The sequence below is a fragment of the Mustela nivalis genome (genome assembly GCF_964662115.1).
Source record: "Mustela nivalis genome assembly, chromosome: 6".
Taxonomy (NCBI): Eukaryota; Metazoa; Chordata; class Mammalia; order Carnivora; family Mustelidae; genus Mustela; species Mustela nivalis.
Window position 1 is genome coordinate 64677664 of NC_139025.1, and position 15717 is coordinate 64693380.

At 34.7% G+C, this 15717-nt stretch overlaps 1 protein-coding gene across 6 annotated transcripts in view; it reads right to left on the bottom strand.

Annotated features, from left to right (window-relative positions):
* ARHGAP5 (Rho GTPase activating protein 5) overlaps nucleotides 1–15717 on the bottom strand; it is a 75145-nt gene that overhangs the window by 47864 nt on the left and 11564 nt on the right. For all 6 annotated transcript variants that reach the window (XM_082737916.1, XM_082737918.1, XM_082737915.1 and 3 more), the window contains exon 2: nucleotides 9195–13082. In XM_082737916.1, coding sequence (XP_082594042.1) covers nucleotides 9195–12914 — 3720 coding nt within the window. In that variant the 5' untranslated portion in view covers nucleotides 12915–13082. The remainder of the gene's footprint in view (nucleotides 1–9194; nucleotides 13083–15717) is intronic.

The following is a 15717-nucleotide window of genomic DNA, read 5'->3' on the forward strand; positions in this document are numbered from 1 at the left end:
AAAGATTCCTGGACTACAGCTCCCATCTTGGAATCAAAGGATGAAGGTAAACAAGATGACCTTTCCTCTCAGAGAGGATTTAAAAAAAAAAAAAAAAAAAAAGGCAAAGAAATGCATAAACTCAGGTTCAGAATTAGTAAGAGTATTTAATTTAAAAATAAGTCCAGAAACTAATCCAATATTATGGGACAAAGGACTGTTTTGAAATATAGCCAGAGTACACGGGGAAATTTTAGGCCTAATACATACTACTGTAGCATTTATTAAGCACTGCTGCATGCCAAGCATTTGAAACACATAGTTCTCATGTCTATCACAATTCCAAATATTAAAATCACTCATTTACAAGTGAAGAAATCAGCTCAGAAGCAGTAAGTGTTACTATTACTCTCTACCTACTGTTCTTAAGGATCATCTTACTACACAGCATTCAACACTGGCAATTCCTCAAGGCTTGAAGACATTCCTCTGTAGGTACTCTCCCTAGGTCAATTTCATCTACTGCCATCTCTACTTCATTGTCTCCTAAATATGTATCTCCAACTCAGTGCTCTCCTATGAGGAATGGTATATCTAACTGTCAAACTGATATCTCAACCTGAATTCTAAAGCCAGTTTTAATTCCCACTTCCCAATTCCAAACCTGGCAAATTTCTAATGCTCTACATCATAATCAGCATCATCACTGTTTAAGCTGCATAAGCTAAAACCAAGAAGGTATCTTCCCTATCTCATTCATCACCCTCCCTCTTCCCCCACACAATACATCATCAAACTTAGGGATTCTAAGTACTCTCAAATCCATCTCATTCTCTCCCTCTCCACTACAACTACTCAAAGCCTTCATCAGGGTTTATTTAGACTACTCTAGTATGCCAATTAGTCTTCCATCATTCAACCCGTTCTCCACACAAAACAAAGTGATTTCAAATCCATCGTGGTCTAGTTGCAAATTACTCTAAAAAATCAATTAATTGTCTAAAATACTCTAAAACAAAAATGTCTAACAATGCTAAAAAGGTCCAAGTCTAGTCCCAACTCTCAAGTCCCTCCCCTTTAACTACTCTCTCCCATAGAACAAGAGTCAGCAAACTATTGCCTGGGGACCTTCTGCCCGTTTTTACACAATTTAAAAAAAAATTTTAATTTACTTCACAGACAGAGATCACGAGTAGGCAGAGAGGCAGGCTTCTGCCTGTTTTTGAAAACAGCCATACTCATATTGTCAATGGCTGCTTTGGTACTGCAAGAGCAGATACGACCAGTTATAACAGAGGCTGTATTACCTGTAAAGCCTAAAATACTATCTGGCTCTTTATACAAGTATGCCAGAACCTTCATTACATTAATGACCACCCACAGTGGTCTTTTTTAAGAACACACCACTTTCCCTTTTACAACATTCAGTACTCAATCTTCTTCCATCCAACCAACTATTCCTCTTAAGTCCTATTAACCCATCAGATCTGAATTAAAATGATACTTCTCAGGGAGGGCATTCTTCATTCTCTAACCAGCACATCCCCATTCAGATTAGCCACATGCAATAGCCCCATATGGGTACCACACTGGAACAGGAGCTCCAAGCCAGAAGACTGTATGCTTTGAGGTGCCCTATTCAATTCCATTGGTCAATGTGCCTATCGCTGTGCCAGTACCAATCTTACATGCCAAAGGTTTACATTATCTGATAAAATAAGCATATACACCCAACACCACCACTCCACTTCTGCCTTTCTTAAGTGTCCTATTCTAGGTTCTTTACTCTTCCATATATGGATTAGAATCTGTATGTGAAATTACCTGAAAACCTAACACTTTGAAACACTGAATCCAGAGATTAGTCTGAAGAGCAGTGACTTCATGATACACTATATGCATGGATAGAAAGGCACTAGAATTCCTCATTTAGATATTTTTCACTGTCTTTCAATACTTTTGTTACTTTTTTACATAGTCGTTTGCACAGTTAACTCCCAGGCACTGGACAATCTCCCAAGCTTTTTTTTTTTTTTTTTTTTTTAAATAAAGCTTGATTGATTGATTGGTTGGTTGATCTGACAGACAGAGATCACAAGTAGGCAGAGAGGCAGGCAGAAAGAGAGGAGGGGAAGCAGGCTCCCTGCTGAGCAGAGAACCCGATGCGGGGCTCGATCCCAGGACCCTAAGATCATGACCTGAGCCGAAAGCAGAGGTTTTAACCCACTGAGCCACCCCGGCGCCCCTCCTTGCTTTTTGAAGTGATACCTTCTCTATTTCACAAGTCGTTTATCACTGATATATAGAGATGCAATTGACTTTTGGTTACTGATACATATCAAGCTATTTTGCTAACTCTTCTATCTACTGATAATTTATTTGTTAATCCTTTCTGGCTTTTACATAAACTATCACATCAGCCAATAATGACAATTTTGTTTCCTCCATTCCAATATTCCTGCTTTAAATTATTTCCTATCGTATTGCTTTGAGTGGGATCTCCACATAATACTGAATCTCCACCACTGAATAAAGTGGTGACAGTGTGTACATTATCTTGTTCCAGGTTGAAAAAGAAATCCATCTCCCCATTTAGGGTATATGTTGCAGATTTCACTGGTTTATTTGTAGGCATCTTTTTTCAAGTTAAGGTTCTCATCTGTTCACAATATAGTTTTCTATGAATTTATTAAATTACAAAGTGCCTTTCATATATTGTTCTTGCATGTTTTTTTGCTGTTACATGGCCAAAATCCCTTATCAAAAACTCTTGAGGAAAACGGGCTTTAGAATTTGGATATTTTTAGACATTAGTCAAAATGTACAGTATAAAAAAATGTCAATTATCTAATGCATTTATTTTTTTTTAAAGATTTTATTTATTTATTTGACAGAGAGAGATCACAAGTAGGCAGAGAGGCAGGCAGAGATAGAGAGAGGGAAGCAGGCTCCCTGCTGAGCAGAAAGCCCAATGCAAAACTCGATCCCAGGACCCTGAGATCATGACCTGAGCTGAAGGCAGAGGCTTAACCCACTGAGCCACCCAGGCGCCCCTATTTAATGCAATTAAATTGTGGGTCAGTACGCTGTACTCTTTTCAAATACACTAGTATTTTTGCTTGTGACTTGGTACAGATATTTACTCTATAAGATAAATGATGATTAAAAACAGCCTCAAATCAGATTCCGCCATCAAGAACAGGTCAAATCAGATTATGCTGCAAAGTTGGAAAAAAAAAAAAAACCACACCTTGGTTTTCCTAAGTTGATGGTTTTCAAAATTGCAGTCAAGGGTCTGTTGATCTGTATTTTATTTAGGATTCTTCCATATACACTCCTATGTAAAACAGGACTATAATCTTCCCTTCTAATACCATCCTTGTCTGGTTCTGAAATTAATACTAAAGGACTTCAGAGAATGAATTAAAAATGTATTTTCCTGCCTTCTGTTTGCTGGAACAGTTTGTAGAACACTGAAATGATCTGTTCCTCAAAGAGCCTTCTGGAAAATGATCTGGGCATGGTATTTTTGTGCAAGACAGAACTTCTACAACTTATTTAATAGTTAAAGGATTATTCGAAGCTTTCTTGTATAGGTGATTATATATTTTTAGAAGCTAATTTTGTTTGTACTTTCTAATGTCTTGACATAAAATTCTTGACAGTATTCTATTCTCTTTTTAATCTGATCTACAATTATGTTCTTTTTTTCACTCTCAGTATTTAATTGTGCCTTCTCTTTTTTTCTCATCAGTCTTGCAGGATGTTTATCTATTTTTCTAGTCTTAAAGAATCAACTTCTAGCTTTACTGATTTCTCATTTGGCCTCTGTACCCCTATAACTTTGAAAGTGAATATGTAAAAAAAAAGAAAAAAAAAAGGTGAATATGTAGAAGCATCTGCCTGGCTGGCTCAGTTGGTGGAGCATGTGATTTTTTAATGTTGGGGTTCTAAGTTCAGGCTCCACACTGCGTATAATACAGAGATTATTTTAAAATAAATTCTTTTTTTTTTAAAGCGTTTATTTATTTGACAGACAGATCACAAGTAGGCAGACAAACAGGCAGAGAGAGAGTAGGAAGCAGGCTTCCCTTTGAGCAGAGAGCCCGACTTGGGGCTTGATCCCAGGACCCTGGGATCATGACCTGAACTGAAGGCAGAGGCTTTAACCCACTGAGCCACCCAGGCGCCCCTAAAATAAATTCTTAAGTAAATAAAAATAAAAAACTGGGGACATCTGGGTGCCTCAGTCAGGTAAGTGTCCAACTCCTGATCTCAGCTCAGGTCTTGATCTCAGAGTTATTTCAAGCCTCATGTTGAGCCTGATGCTCAGCAGGGAGTGCACTTAAAAAATACAATTAAAAAAAAAAACTGTATATGTACATCAGCTTCCCACTGAGACTATGTGATACCAATCTCAATCCTACCTTCCACCTAACCAACACAACCTTCATTGCTCCTCTGTCCTTGCTTATTAACTAACTGCTTTGGATTTAAACTAGTTTTTCAGTTTTGTAGATTTCTATAAATACAATGCTATTTCTCAATACCCAAATAAGGGCACTTTCCTATCACCTCTCACCTTACTTCAGTCATAATTTTATGCCCCTGTACAAATGATTCTCCCCACCTAAAATATCTTTACTCCTTCTTCTAAGCCAATTAAAAACCCAAAAGTAGTGACTTACACCTTTCTCTTTATGAAGTTTTGTGACATACTACATACTCCATGGCAATTTCTGTCTATATTCTTTTAATATTTATATTTAAACAAACTATCACAAAATAGTAGATACACTTTTTTATTTAACAAATTTACCAATGTGTCAGGCACCATTGTAAATAAATAGGAACTGATTTCTCAAAGCAGTCCTAAGTAGTATGATTATCTCTATTTTCCTAGTTGGAAGTGCAAAGAAGTTATGCACTTACAGTTAGTAAGTGGCAGAGCCTCAATTCAAATCCTAGAAGTCTGGCTCTAGACCATGTGCTCTTAAGAATTACACTATGCTTCCTTAAATTGCTCTAGTAGTACTTTCTTAACACTGCCCCAAGCACAAGGTACGATCTCTCAAATTCCATTTAAGCTCTTTAAGGGGGGATGCATATCATTTTTAACTTTTCTTATCCTTCAACAGCTTTTTGTACAGACTTTAAGTGTCTAGCAGGTTTTTAATGAATGCTTACTGAACTGAAACATGAGATGACAATTACTCAAGTCCAGATGACACAATGAATATAATTTTTAGAGAAATTAGGTTGCACTGAAGTGCTCCAGCCTTTCCATAATGCTTAAAAAAAGATACCATGGATAACTGTGATACAATAAAAATAAAACAAGATGAAATCAGAGAGGGAGACAAACCATAAGAGACTCTCAACCACAAAAACAAACTAAGGGATGCTGGAGGGGAGAAGGTTGGGGGAATGGGGTAACTGGGTGATGGGTATTAAGGAGGGCAAGTGGTGTATATAATACCCAGTGCTAATTACAACTTACGAATCACTGACCTCTACCTCTGAAACTAATAATACACTGTTAATTAACTGAATTTAAATTAAGTTAAAAGTAGTAATAAAGTTAGCCTTGAGTGCGCTAAAGAATTTCACTGTGCATATATACAAAACCATAAAATATAAACTCTGACACAAAACTGTATGTGTGAAATTTCACTGTTACCTATGTTTTTAAGACCACAGGTACAGAAGCCAAACACTTAAATGACACCTGATTTAAAAATTACTTACAGAAGAGAAGTCTTCTAAAATACAATTCCTCCAATATTTTTAGATTTCAAATATAATACATGAATCTAAAAATTAAAGCAATGTTATAGAGAAGTGGAAGGAAATTCTAAGATAACTCTAAAAGACAGCTGAAACTACGGAGTTAAGGTAACTGAAAGCAGATTATAAATATGATTCTAAGTTGATTCACTACTTCAACGGAATTGAGGAAAAGATGGACACCAAATGAAAGAGTTGTATTAAACAGAAGATTGAGAGGAATCAAATATATGAAACATTTGCAGGTGTGGAGGAAGAGAATCTAGGCCCATTTTTGTCTGTGGGATGATAATAAAAAATTAAAGACAAATTGCTATAGTCAGTGACTTTAAGATGAGGTGATTATAAACACCACCAATACTTTATGTATCTCTAAAAAAAAAAAAAAAAAGAAAGAAAGAAAGAATAAAATCCTGTGTTAAGATATGCCATCAATTACTAGACATACCAGATTCAGGAGCTATAAACAAACAAAACCCAAAACCGTGGATTTTATAATCAATTAAAATATTTATCTTCCAGAACTTATGATAAGGTTACATCCCAATAAACCCACTGTAAGTTGAAAACATTAAATTAAAAATGCACTTAATACACTAATAGTCTGATCATATACTTTATTAAAAACGCACTTAATACACTAATAGTCTGATCATATACTTTAGCCTGGCCTACCTTAAATGCGTTCAAAACATACTAGCCTACAAATGAGCAAAAACATCTAACACAACCCTATTCCATTAATAAGGAGTTGAGCATCTTGTAATTTACTGAATACTGTACTGAAAGTGAAAAACAGAATGATTGTTTACCCTTGTGATCATCGGGCCGACTGGAATTACAGTTTACTACCACTGCCCTGTATCACAAGAGTGTATTGTACTGCGTATCTTCCTAGCCCAGGAAAAAATCAAAATTCTAAATTCTAAACATGGTTTTTACTTAATACTCCTTTTGCACCATCATGAGGTTGAAAAATCCTAAAATGAACCATCCTAAGCCAGGTACCATGTGTACAGTTAAGTGACTACATAAGACAAATCAGGTATAAGGAGATTTGCTTCAATTTGAGGAATATCATTATTAATAAACTAACTGGAGGGGCACCTGGGTGGCTCAGTGGGCTAAAGCCTCTGCCTTAGGCTCAGGTCATGATCTCAAGGTCCTGGGATTGAGCCCCACATAAGACTCTCTGCTCAGCAGGAAGTCTGCTTCCTCCCTCCCTCTCTCTGCCTGCCTCTCTGTCTACTTGTGATCTCTGTCAAATAAATAAATAAAATCTTAAAAAAAAAATAAACTAACTGGAATCAGAGGTTGTGCTAAAATTTCAAAATATTAATACAGATTTGGCATATTCCTTCCTTGCATAGTACTCATACTTAAGAAATTAATACTAAAAGTAGAGTAATAAATATCAAGTCATTGGAATACTTATGTCCTCAATCTAGTGATTCTATTGTTGTACATTCATCCTAAATAAATGACTGAAAAGGAATAAACTTTTATGTAAACTGGTCACTGTAACAAAAAATGATAGCAAAATTTAAAACCTGGAAGCCTAACCACCCATTTTTAATATAATTTGCTAAATGAAAAATATAATGACTAAAACATATTATCGAAAAAACTTTTTTAAAAATAAAAAAATAAAAATAAGAAGTATAATCAAAATACTATGGAGCAACAGGGAAAAATACAACTAAGTGAAAAAATAAAAACTACATATATACTATTGTTGGAACTAAATGGAAATTAGGGAAAATTGGGAGAAGATATAAAGAAAACTAATGAGAAAGGTTTCAACATGTTCAAAATCTGTTTTTGATCACAGATTGCCTATTAAATAATAATACTGTTTAACCTAATTAAATTTCCTGATTTTGATACCTATGCAGTTGTTATTTAAGAGAATGTTCTTATTCTTAGGAAATAAAGTATTTAACAGTAAAAAGAGTCTTATTCTTAGGAAATAAAGTATTTAACAGTAAAAAGAGTCGCAACATCTGCAACTTCATCTCACAGGGTTCAAAATGAATAAACCCCAATAAATACCCACACGAAATAAATCAAGGAAGAGGGACAAAATGTAATAAACAGCTGGTAAATCTCAGTAAAGCTTTTATTTAAAAGCTCCTTTTACTCTTCCTGCAGCTATTCTTGAAGTTGAAATTTTAAAAGAAAGTTACCAAAACAATTAGCAGACTTCTGATCAAAAATAGAAAAATAACACACACACAAAAGCAATTTAAAAAGGGGCACCTGGTGGCTCAGTTGGTTAGGTGTCTGCCTTCAGCTCGGGTCATGATCCCAGGGTTCTGGGATAGAGTCCCACCTTGGCTCCTTGCTCATCAGGGAGCCTGCTTCTCCCTCTCCTCCCTGATCCTGCTCTCTCTCATGCTCTTTCTCTCTCTCAGATAAATAATAAATAAAATCTTTTCAAAAAATAAAATAAAATGGAATGACTGTAAATGCTTTATCCTCATTAATAAGCATTAAGTAGTATTAATAACAAACTGAGAAAAAATGCTGAAATTTTTTGACAGTGATTAAACGTGTAGAGAGAACTAGTGGTAACAGGTTGAGTACAAAAGATGCCAAACATACTTAGCCAGTAGCATGTGCTGAGAGTACCTGTAGTAAACAAACATGTATTAAGACTATGGACATAACTGATGAAGAAACTATCAATACGCAGAATAAAAGCCTGCTGAAAGCTATCTCAAAACCACAAAAATCTTCAGCAAAGTTTGTGCACACTCAAGAGTCAAAGAGTACTAGAAGTGAAGGTGCTAAAGTACCACTGTAATAAAGATCTAATGGAAATTATAAAATACAACTTAGCATACATATTTAAGTTTTCAGTGCTTAATACAATCACTATCTACTAAAAACAGATACTGCTATTTAGTCAAAATGCTACAACTCAAACTTCACAAACTTTTCTACATGTCTTTAGACAAAACACCACCACCAACAAAAAAGAATCCTAGAACTGTTAAATTTCCAATATTACAAATTATCATTTTGACTATATTGTCATGATCCTTGATTGAGACAGGTATTTCAAAATAATTTTCCAAAACTGATAGGTCAAGAAGGCAAAAAGAGAGATAAATGGGATGCTTACAACAAAATAGAGCAAAATCACACTATATCTGGGCTTCTATTAGGAAAATAAACATATTCACCTAGAATGATTACACTGAAGAATATGAATTCAAACTTCTACATTAAATAAGGCACAAATAAAAAGGCAATTTAAAAAGTAACGAAAATATTCATCCTCACAAAATATTCACAAAATTACTGAATGACATAGGCATCCCAAGTTCTCAATGATGTCAAATTCATTATCTTAAAAAAATACATATTTTAAAAAGCAAAAACAAACATTTTTATAAACATCACCTACTATGAGTTAAACTTACCTTTTTATCTTCTTTTACTTTGTGGGTTTTCTTCTTCATTTTCTTATCATCTAACTCCTGGTCTGAGGTGATTGCAGGATTATCAATACCACCTTTCCAAGTTTCAACAGGAGAAAGAAGCGGATCTTCTTCACTTCCACGATGTCTTCCTTTTCTTTTTGTTTTAGAAGTGGTGAAAGCCTCATCATCACTCGCATCTGAATGTGTTCTTCTATAGTATGACTTGGCTTTACTAAACAGGGTTTTAGATTTGTATTTGTATTTTGAAGGCCGCCTTTCTCCATGACTTTTTGATGTTCTATCAGAAAATCCATTTTCTTCATCTCCTTGGGTGTTATTTACAAAGGAGTTTCGAATTTTAATAATGCGAGTCTGACTATCATCCGGGACAACATATATCTCTTCAGAATAGCCCTTCTGTTTGAAAATTGTGTCAATGGGTTCCGCATAGTTATCTGAAGGATCCATATCTTCAGGATGTGCCAAAGGCACCCGGGAAGTCTGTTTCCTTGGATTTTTACCAATACCAGCTTCAATTGTTTTTACAAGGTTTGGATCCAGTTTTTTCACATTTGTCTTAGGTACAACTGGTTTAGGTTTAATAGGTGGAGGCACTTTATGGTTGCGTTCATGGTCATGACAATTTGGGGTGCTATGAATAGGATATTCATTTCCTTCTAAATCTAATCTATATCTAGAACGTTCACTAGGTGTTGGAAGCAACTGTACATCATCTCCAATTGGGCTATAAGGAGGCGGTGCTTCTGTATCATCATCTGAATCAGGATAGTTGTTATATGGAAAACAGTCTCTGGGAGATGGTAGAAAAACATCCTCACTTTGATGGGTTGACTCCCTTGTATTATCAGATAAATAGGAATTTTCTATCATATTTTTTTTCTCTAGAACATCACTGAAAAACAGTGTAAAGACCTCAGTTTGTCGATGATACTGAGATAAAGAATACAGTGCTGTAAATTTAGCAGAGATCTCAGTTGCAATGTGTTCTCCTTCAGTCATTAGTTCCTTGATCGCCTCATTTTCAAAAAAGTCTGCTTGGCTGTCAGTAACTGCCACCAGCTGTACAGGAATGGTGTCCTGAACTTCTGACAGAAATGCTCGAAGCATTCCCATTGACGCTTTCCGTTTGGCAGAATAAACTAATATATACCCATGAACCAGTTCATCTTTCCTTACTCCAATTGAAGAATGGTATGATAATATTGTGATCTGTATTCGCCTCCTTTTTTCACCAATGATTTTATCAAGCATTAGGGAATTATTTTGTCCAGCTTGAGCAGCACTACAAGAATGAGAATCAAGGAAGGGTGAAAGAATAAGATCCACACTAAAGGGATCACCACACATGGCACACATGACAATTCTCAGGTCGGCTTCTGATACATCCTTACTGGTTGGAACTGGGCTCACGACATCTAAATTATGCTTTACTGATTCTAATACTCCTCTGAGAGCTTGCTTTATTTGGGTTTCATTAAATTTACGAGGATATGTACCAGGAGGTACATCGACAAAAGGGCATTGTAACTTGTTTGCCAACTGTTGCCCTTGGTGCCTGAGAATTGGTAGATTCTTACTCATAGAATCTCTCTGATTAGCCAGAATTAAGGTAAATGGAAGATTAGCCATATACTTATCTTTTCTGATTTGAGAAGCTTCAGTTCTTATTTTTCCAATAAATTCCCCAATAAAATTCAGTGACTCAATGGAATTAAATACACAGAAGCACCCATGTGGTTTAAAGGCGGCAGTCCACAACTGACTTAAGAAGTAAGGCGACTTGGCATCAACTGGCCGAAGATCAAGTTCATAAATTTTTCCATCTAAGGCATACTCATCATCAGTAGATTGTGTTCTTATCTCATTTGCTAGTTCTTGAGCAAGGCCATCCTTCCCTAAAATGAAAAGGTTAACTTTATCTATACTGGTACTATCATGATATAACCGTAAGCGGCCATGATCCAACTGTGAAAGACTACTAGCAAGTAACTGCTCCACTTTAATGTCTGTACAATTCTGGCCACTAAGACAGGTTTCTTTAGTGGGATGATAAACAAACCCTATGTGCTTAAGTAGAAGAGATTCCCTATCGGGTGCAAGTTTCTGTAAAGCTTTATATCTAGGTTCTTCACTCAAAACTGTATGAATTTCACTCATTTTATCTGAACTAGGTGTTGCATTAAGATCTAAATCATAAAAAAGTTCAGAGTGCTCAAAAAGCATTTCCTGAAACTCTTCTTTGGCTTTTTCAACTATTTCTCGCTGATGCCTACCATACACCTCTTTGCTATCAGCCTCAGTGATATATTTGAAGGCTTCATCCTCCATAACAAAGCACATAACTTCTTCCCACGGTTGCCCAGGTGAAATGAACTGAATTTTTTCCAGAGTCTTTTTGAATTTTTCCTTCATTTCTACCCTTCTTTTCTCTGATATCAGATGCTGTACATGGTTCTGATAAACTTTTTCAGCTTCTAAAGTGCTCAGGAGGTCAAATGGAATTCGTCTATCATTAATTTTATCTATGTGGTCAGTTTCATCCCAGGGTGTTTTCTCTAGCACCACAAAACACAACTGAAAATCGGCTCTCTTTTCCATTAACTTCAAAGCTTCTGACCAATTCAAATGTTCAATCTCTTCTAGGTTTGGCAAAAGAGTGTTAAAAGCTCTTGGTAGAGTATTTATATATTCTTCTCTCCTTTTTCTTATATGTTCCTGTTTAAGTTGTTCTATATGTTTTGAAAATGTATTTCTGGCCTTTCTTGTTCCCTCTAAGTTGATGTATTCTTCATAATCAGGATGATTTTTTAATTTATTACTAACAGTTTTCCAAGTTGCATGATAATCTCTCACAGTCTGCACAAGTTTTTCAAACTTATCTGTTGCTGTGACAACAAGTTGTCGCTGTGTTTTATAAGCATCCAGATAGGGAATAATTTTAGGCTTGCCACGAGTTTTATCCAACATTTGTACCAGTGCAGTAAAACATGTCTCAATGTTGACATTAAATCGTGCTGATGTTTCCACTACAAGAAGGTTCTTTTTGTTTGAAGCAAAAGCCTGAACTTCTCTAAGATAATGATCCACGCATTCATCACATTTAGTTGCTGCTATTATTACAGGCTTTTTTGATTTTGATAGTTGGACAAAAAGATTATTCACAAATTTAAGTTGATCATCAAACTTCCTATTGCATCCCTGGCTCACATCAATGCACAGTAAAAATCCATCTACATTGAGCTTCCCTTCAGGCATTTGCTTCTGTTCAAAGTCTTGCTCCAAGCCCAGCTGATCAGTGCAAATGTACATTAGTTTCTCTGCTGACTGCAATTTAGAGGCAGCTGCACGTTTTATATATGGTTGCAAATTCGTACTCCGATGAGGCAAGAAAGTCTGGTCATCAATGAACTCTGTTTGTTCAATGACATGAATTTTGCATTCTATTCCATCTTCACCATTTTGTGTTATGTCACCCCAGTATAAAAAGTGATCATTGTTTACCACTCGTCCTCCAAAGTCAATGGTGCTAAGCACAGAAGTATGTTCTGGGTAATATTCATCTGCTTTTGAGCGTACAAATCTATTGCACAAACAAGACTTCCCAACTCCACAGTTACCTTTATCTTTTTCAGTCCCAGAGAGTCCAACTACACTGATAGTATAGGATGGGGGGCGAGGTTCTTTGTTTTTTGCCATCATAACTCTCTTCTCATGTCTCTACATTCATAAAGATAACCAGATATACTTCTCATTCTGAAAATAAAATCCTCTCAAAATACAGATCCCAAAGTTCAGAACTATATTTGGTTCTTTGTATTTCCCTCATTTCTGTGCAGAAAGGTCTTCAAAATCATATGGATCATCTTCCTAGAAAGAGAAAAAGGAAAAACTTTAACCATGAAATTACACATTACATCATATACACACTAAATATATTTATAACAAATAACTATGGACATTAACAATAAATATTACATGTATTTTTGGAAGCCACCATAAAGACTGCTTATGATTTATTGCTTTAAATGCAAGATGACTTCAAAATTTAAGACAAATCTAACAATTAAAATAACTACACACATAATTTAAGGTAATGTCTCAAGAAATTTAAAATAAGCCCCTAATAACCAAATGTGCATTTTATTTTGCCTCTGCTCCTTCCTTTAAGTTTGAAGAAATAACTAGTCTTTTCCCCTTCCTCAATTTTCTTGCCTTCTGTGACTACATTATACTTGCTGATAATTAAATGTATCAGTTGCCATTAACAACTCCCTTACAACTTTCAAAAACAAGTCTATCAAATTTTATGCCCCAAAACGAATTCAGAACATTCAAATACTTCAATAGGAAAACTGAAATGGACAGTTAATACAAATACTGAAAGTATTTAACTAGACCAATGTTTCTCAAACTATCAAGGTGAAGGATCAATTTTTATTTCATATCTGCGAGTCCAATTCTGTAAAATCCAAAGTGAACTTTTTTCAAAAATCCAAACCCTAATAAGATTCAAGAGACATAAAATTACTGCCCAACTACTTCTAAATGTTCTTGATTTCTATATTCATTTCCTGTCAGAATAGTTATAAAAAGCTCATGGATAACATTTTGAGTAGAACCAAGCTGAAGAATTTTGAGATTGTCTACTTGAGACAATCGTTTAGAATTATTTGACATACCAGCAACATGAAATAACCCTAAGAATTGAATGTAATTTAATTTACGTTATTTACGTGAAAGCAGTCAGTCAGTCTTTTATATAAGTTTTATTTGCAGATTCTTCATACTTTTGAAGTTGAATTAAAAGTAATATATCATTTCTCCCACGCCAAAGTTTCACAAGACAGGGAAAATATCCAGTTGTATACATCAACATACATGAAAATTATCTTCAATCCAGACAAAATAAAGAACACAGGGAAAAAAAGAAAGGAACCATCACTTGCCCCCAAATACCTGGCTTCTACATTGACCTCAACTGCAAGTAAATAAGTAAACAGCTATTGGTGTGAAGTAAACATCTATTCAAATTATACTATACATTTACTATACTACTATTAATGATTAAAAAAACTATTGAATTTAAAATTATGACTAATAGTTTTGGTAAAACAATGTTAAAAGTTAAAATTTCAGATTTACTTTTGTACTTCTGAAGTGTATTCTTTTAGCTTCAACTACAAATATTAGTATCTGCCATATGATATACAAACAAAGCATTTATTAGATTCACTTTCATGATAAAATAATCCTGTGTTGAAGGAGCAACACAAGAAATAGAAAACCACAAATACAACTGATTTAAATCTATTATTTATGAGTTTATGAAAACAGCAAAACCGAAACTGCTTTGAGTCATAGCATCCCCACCTATAAAATGGGGTTGTGCTATCTATACAAATTTAAGAATGAAATCATTTTTTAAAATAAGTGCCTAGAAAACAAAAGAAGTTTAATAAGTAATGTATCAGTCTGATTCTTGGAATCCGTGAAGCTGTCAAAAGATTTTTTGTAAAAAATTACATGATCAGATTGCAACTTTAAAATATCTACCTGGCAGCAGTATATACAATAATTAGAAGTAAAAGAAATTAGGGGAGTCCCATCCAATCCTGATAACTCTTTTTCATTAGTGGAACTTCTAAAAAATATTCATCTGGTTAAATTGGGTACTTGCACCTAGCACCAGTTTCTTTACCTAACCTGCATAAAAAAATATTTGTATTTACTGATAAGAAAACAAAAGGGAATGAACTGGATAACAAAGTTATATACAACGATAAAAAGGTAAAACAAAATTCACAAAAACAGCATGATTCTATAACAATTGAGAAAAAAATGGAAAACACACAAAGGAAAATACAAGGCCTACCCTCCTTCTTACTAGAAAAGCAGAAAACTGCAGACAGTACACTTTAAGATGTACATCAAAAGAAAACATACCTAGTGGTTACTCTGGGGAATTTTTTATGTTAAATAGTATATACACTAGTACTACATGCAGCTCTTTATTAAACAAAAATCTGTTCTAAAACTAAGAGCAATTCAAAGACAAGTAAGACTGTTCCCTGCCTTCTAGTTTAAAAGACACAAATAGAAAGGTTAACAGTACAAAGTCACATGAACCTAAGTATTATAGAAAATTCTCAACTACAAACCTAATCCCTTGCCTTAACAGTCACTTTATTCATTTCTCATATGCTTATTCCAAACACATTAAAAGAAACATTCTTGCTCTCCTACAGCATATACCTCAGAATACTGAGAATACAGAATACTTTCTACTTTAAGTTATAGAGTGTAATCAGAAATAAAAACACTCTTAACATAAAATGTATTTTAAAAGCTACAGGAAGAAAAGGGCCTTAAAATTAAATGGAGATGAGTGGAGCATGAAGTTACCACCCTTTTGGGGAGGCTTTATATCTAATGAGAATAAAATTATTATATGGAGGATAAATTTTAATATTGGGGTTTCAACACACATCCTAATAAATTTGAT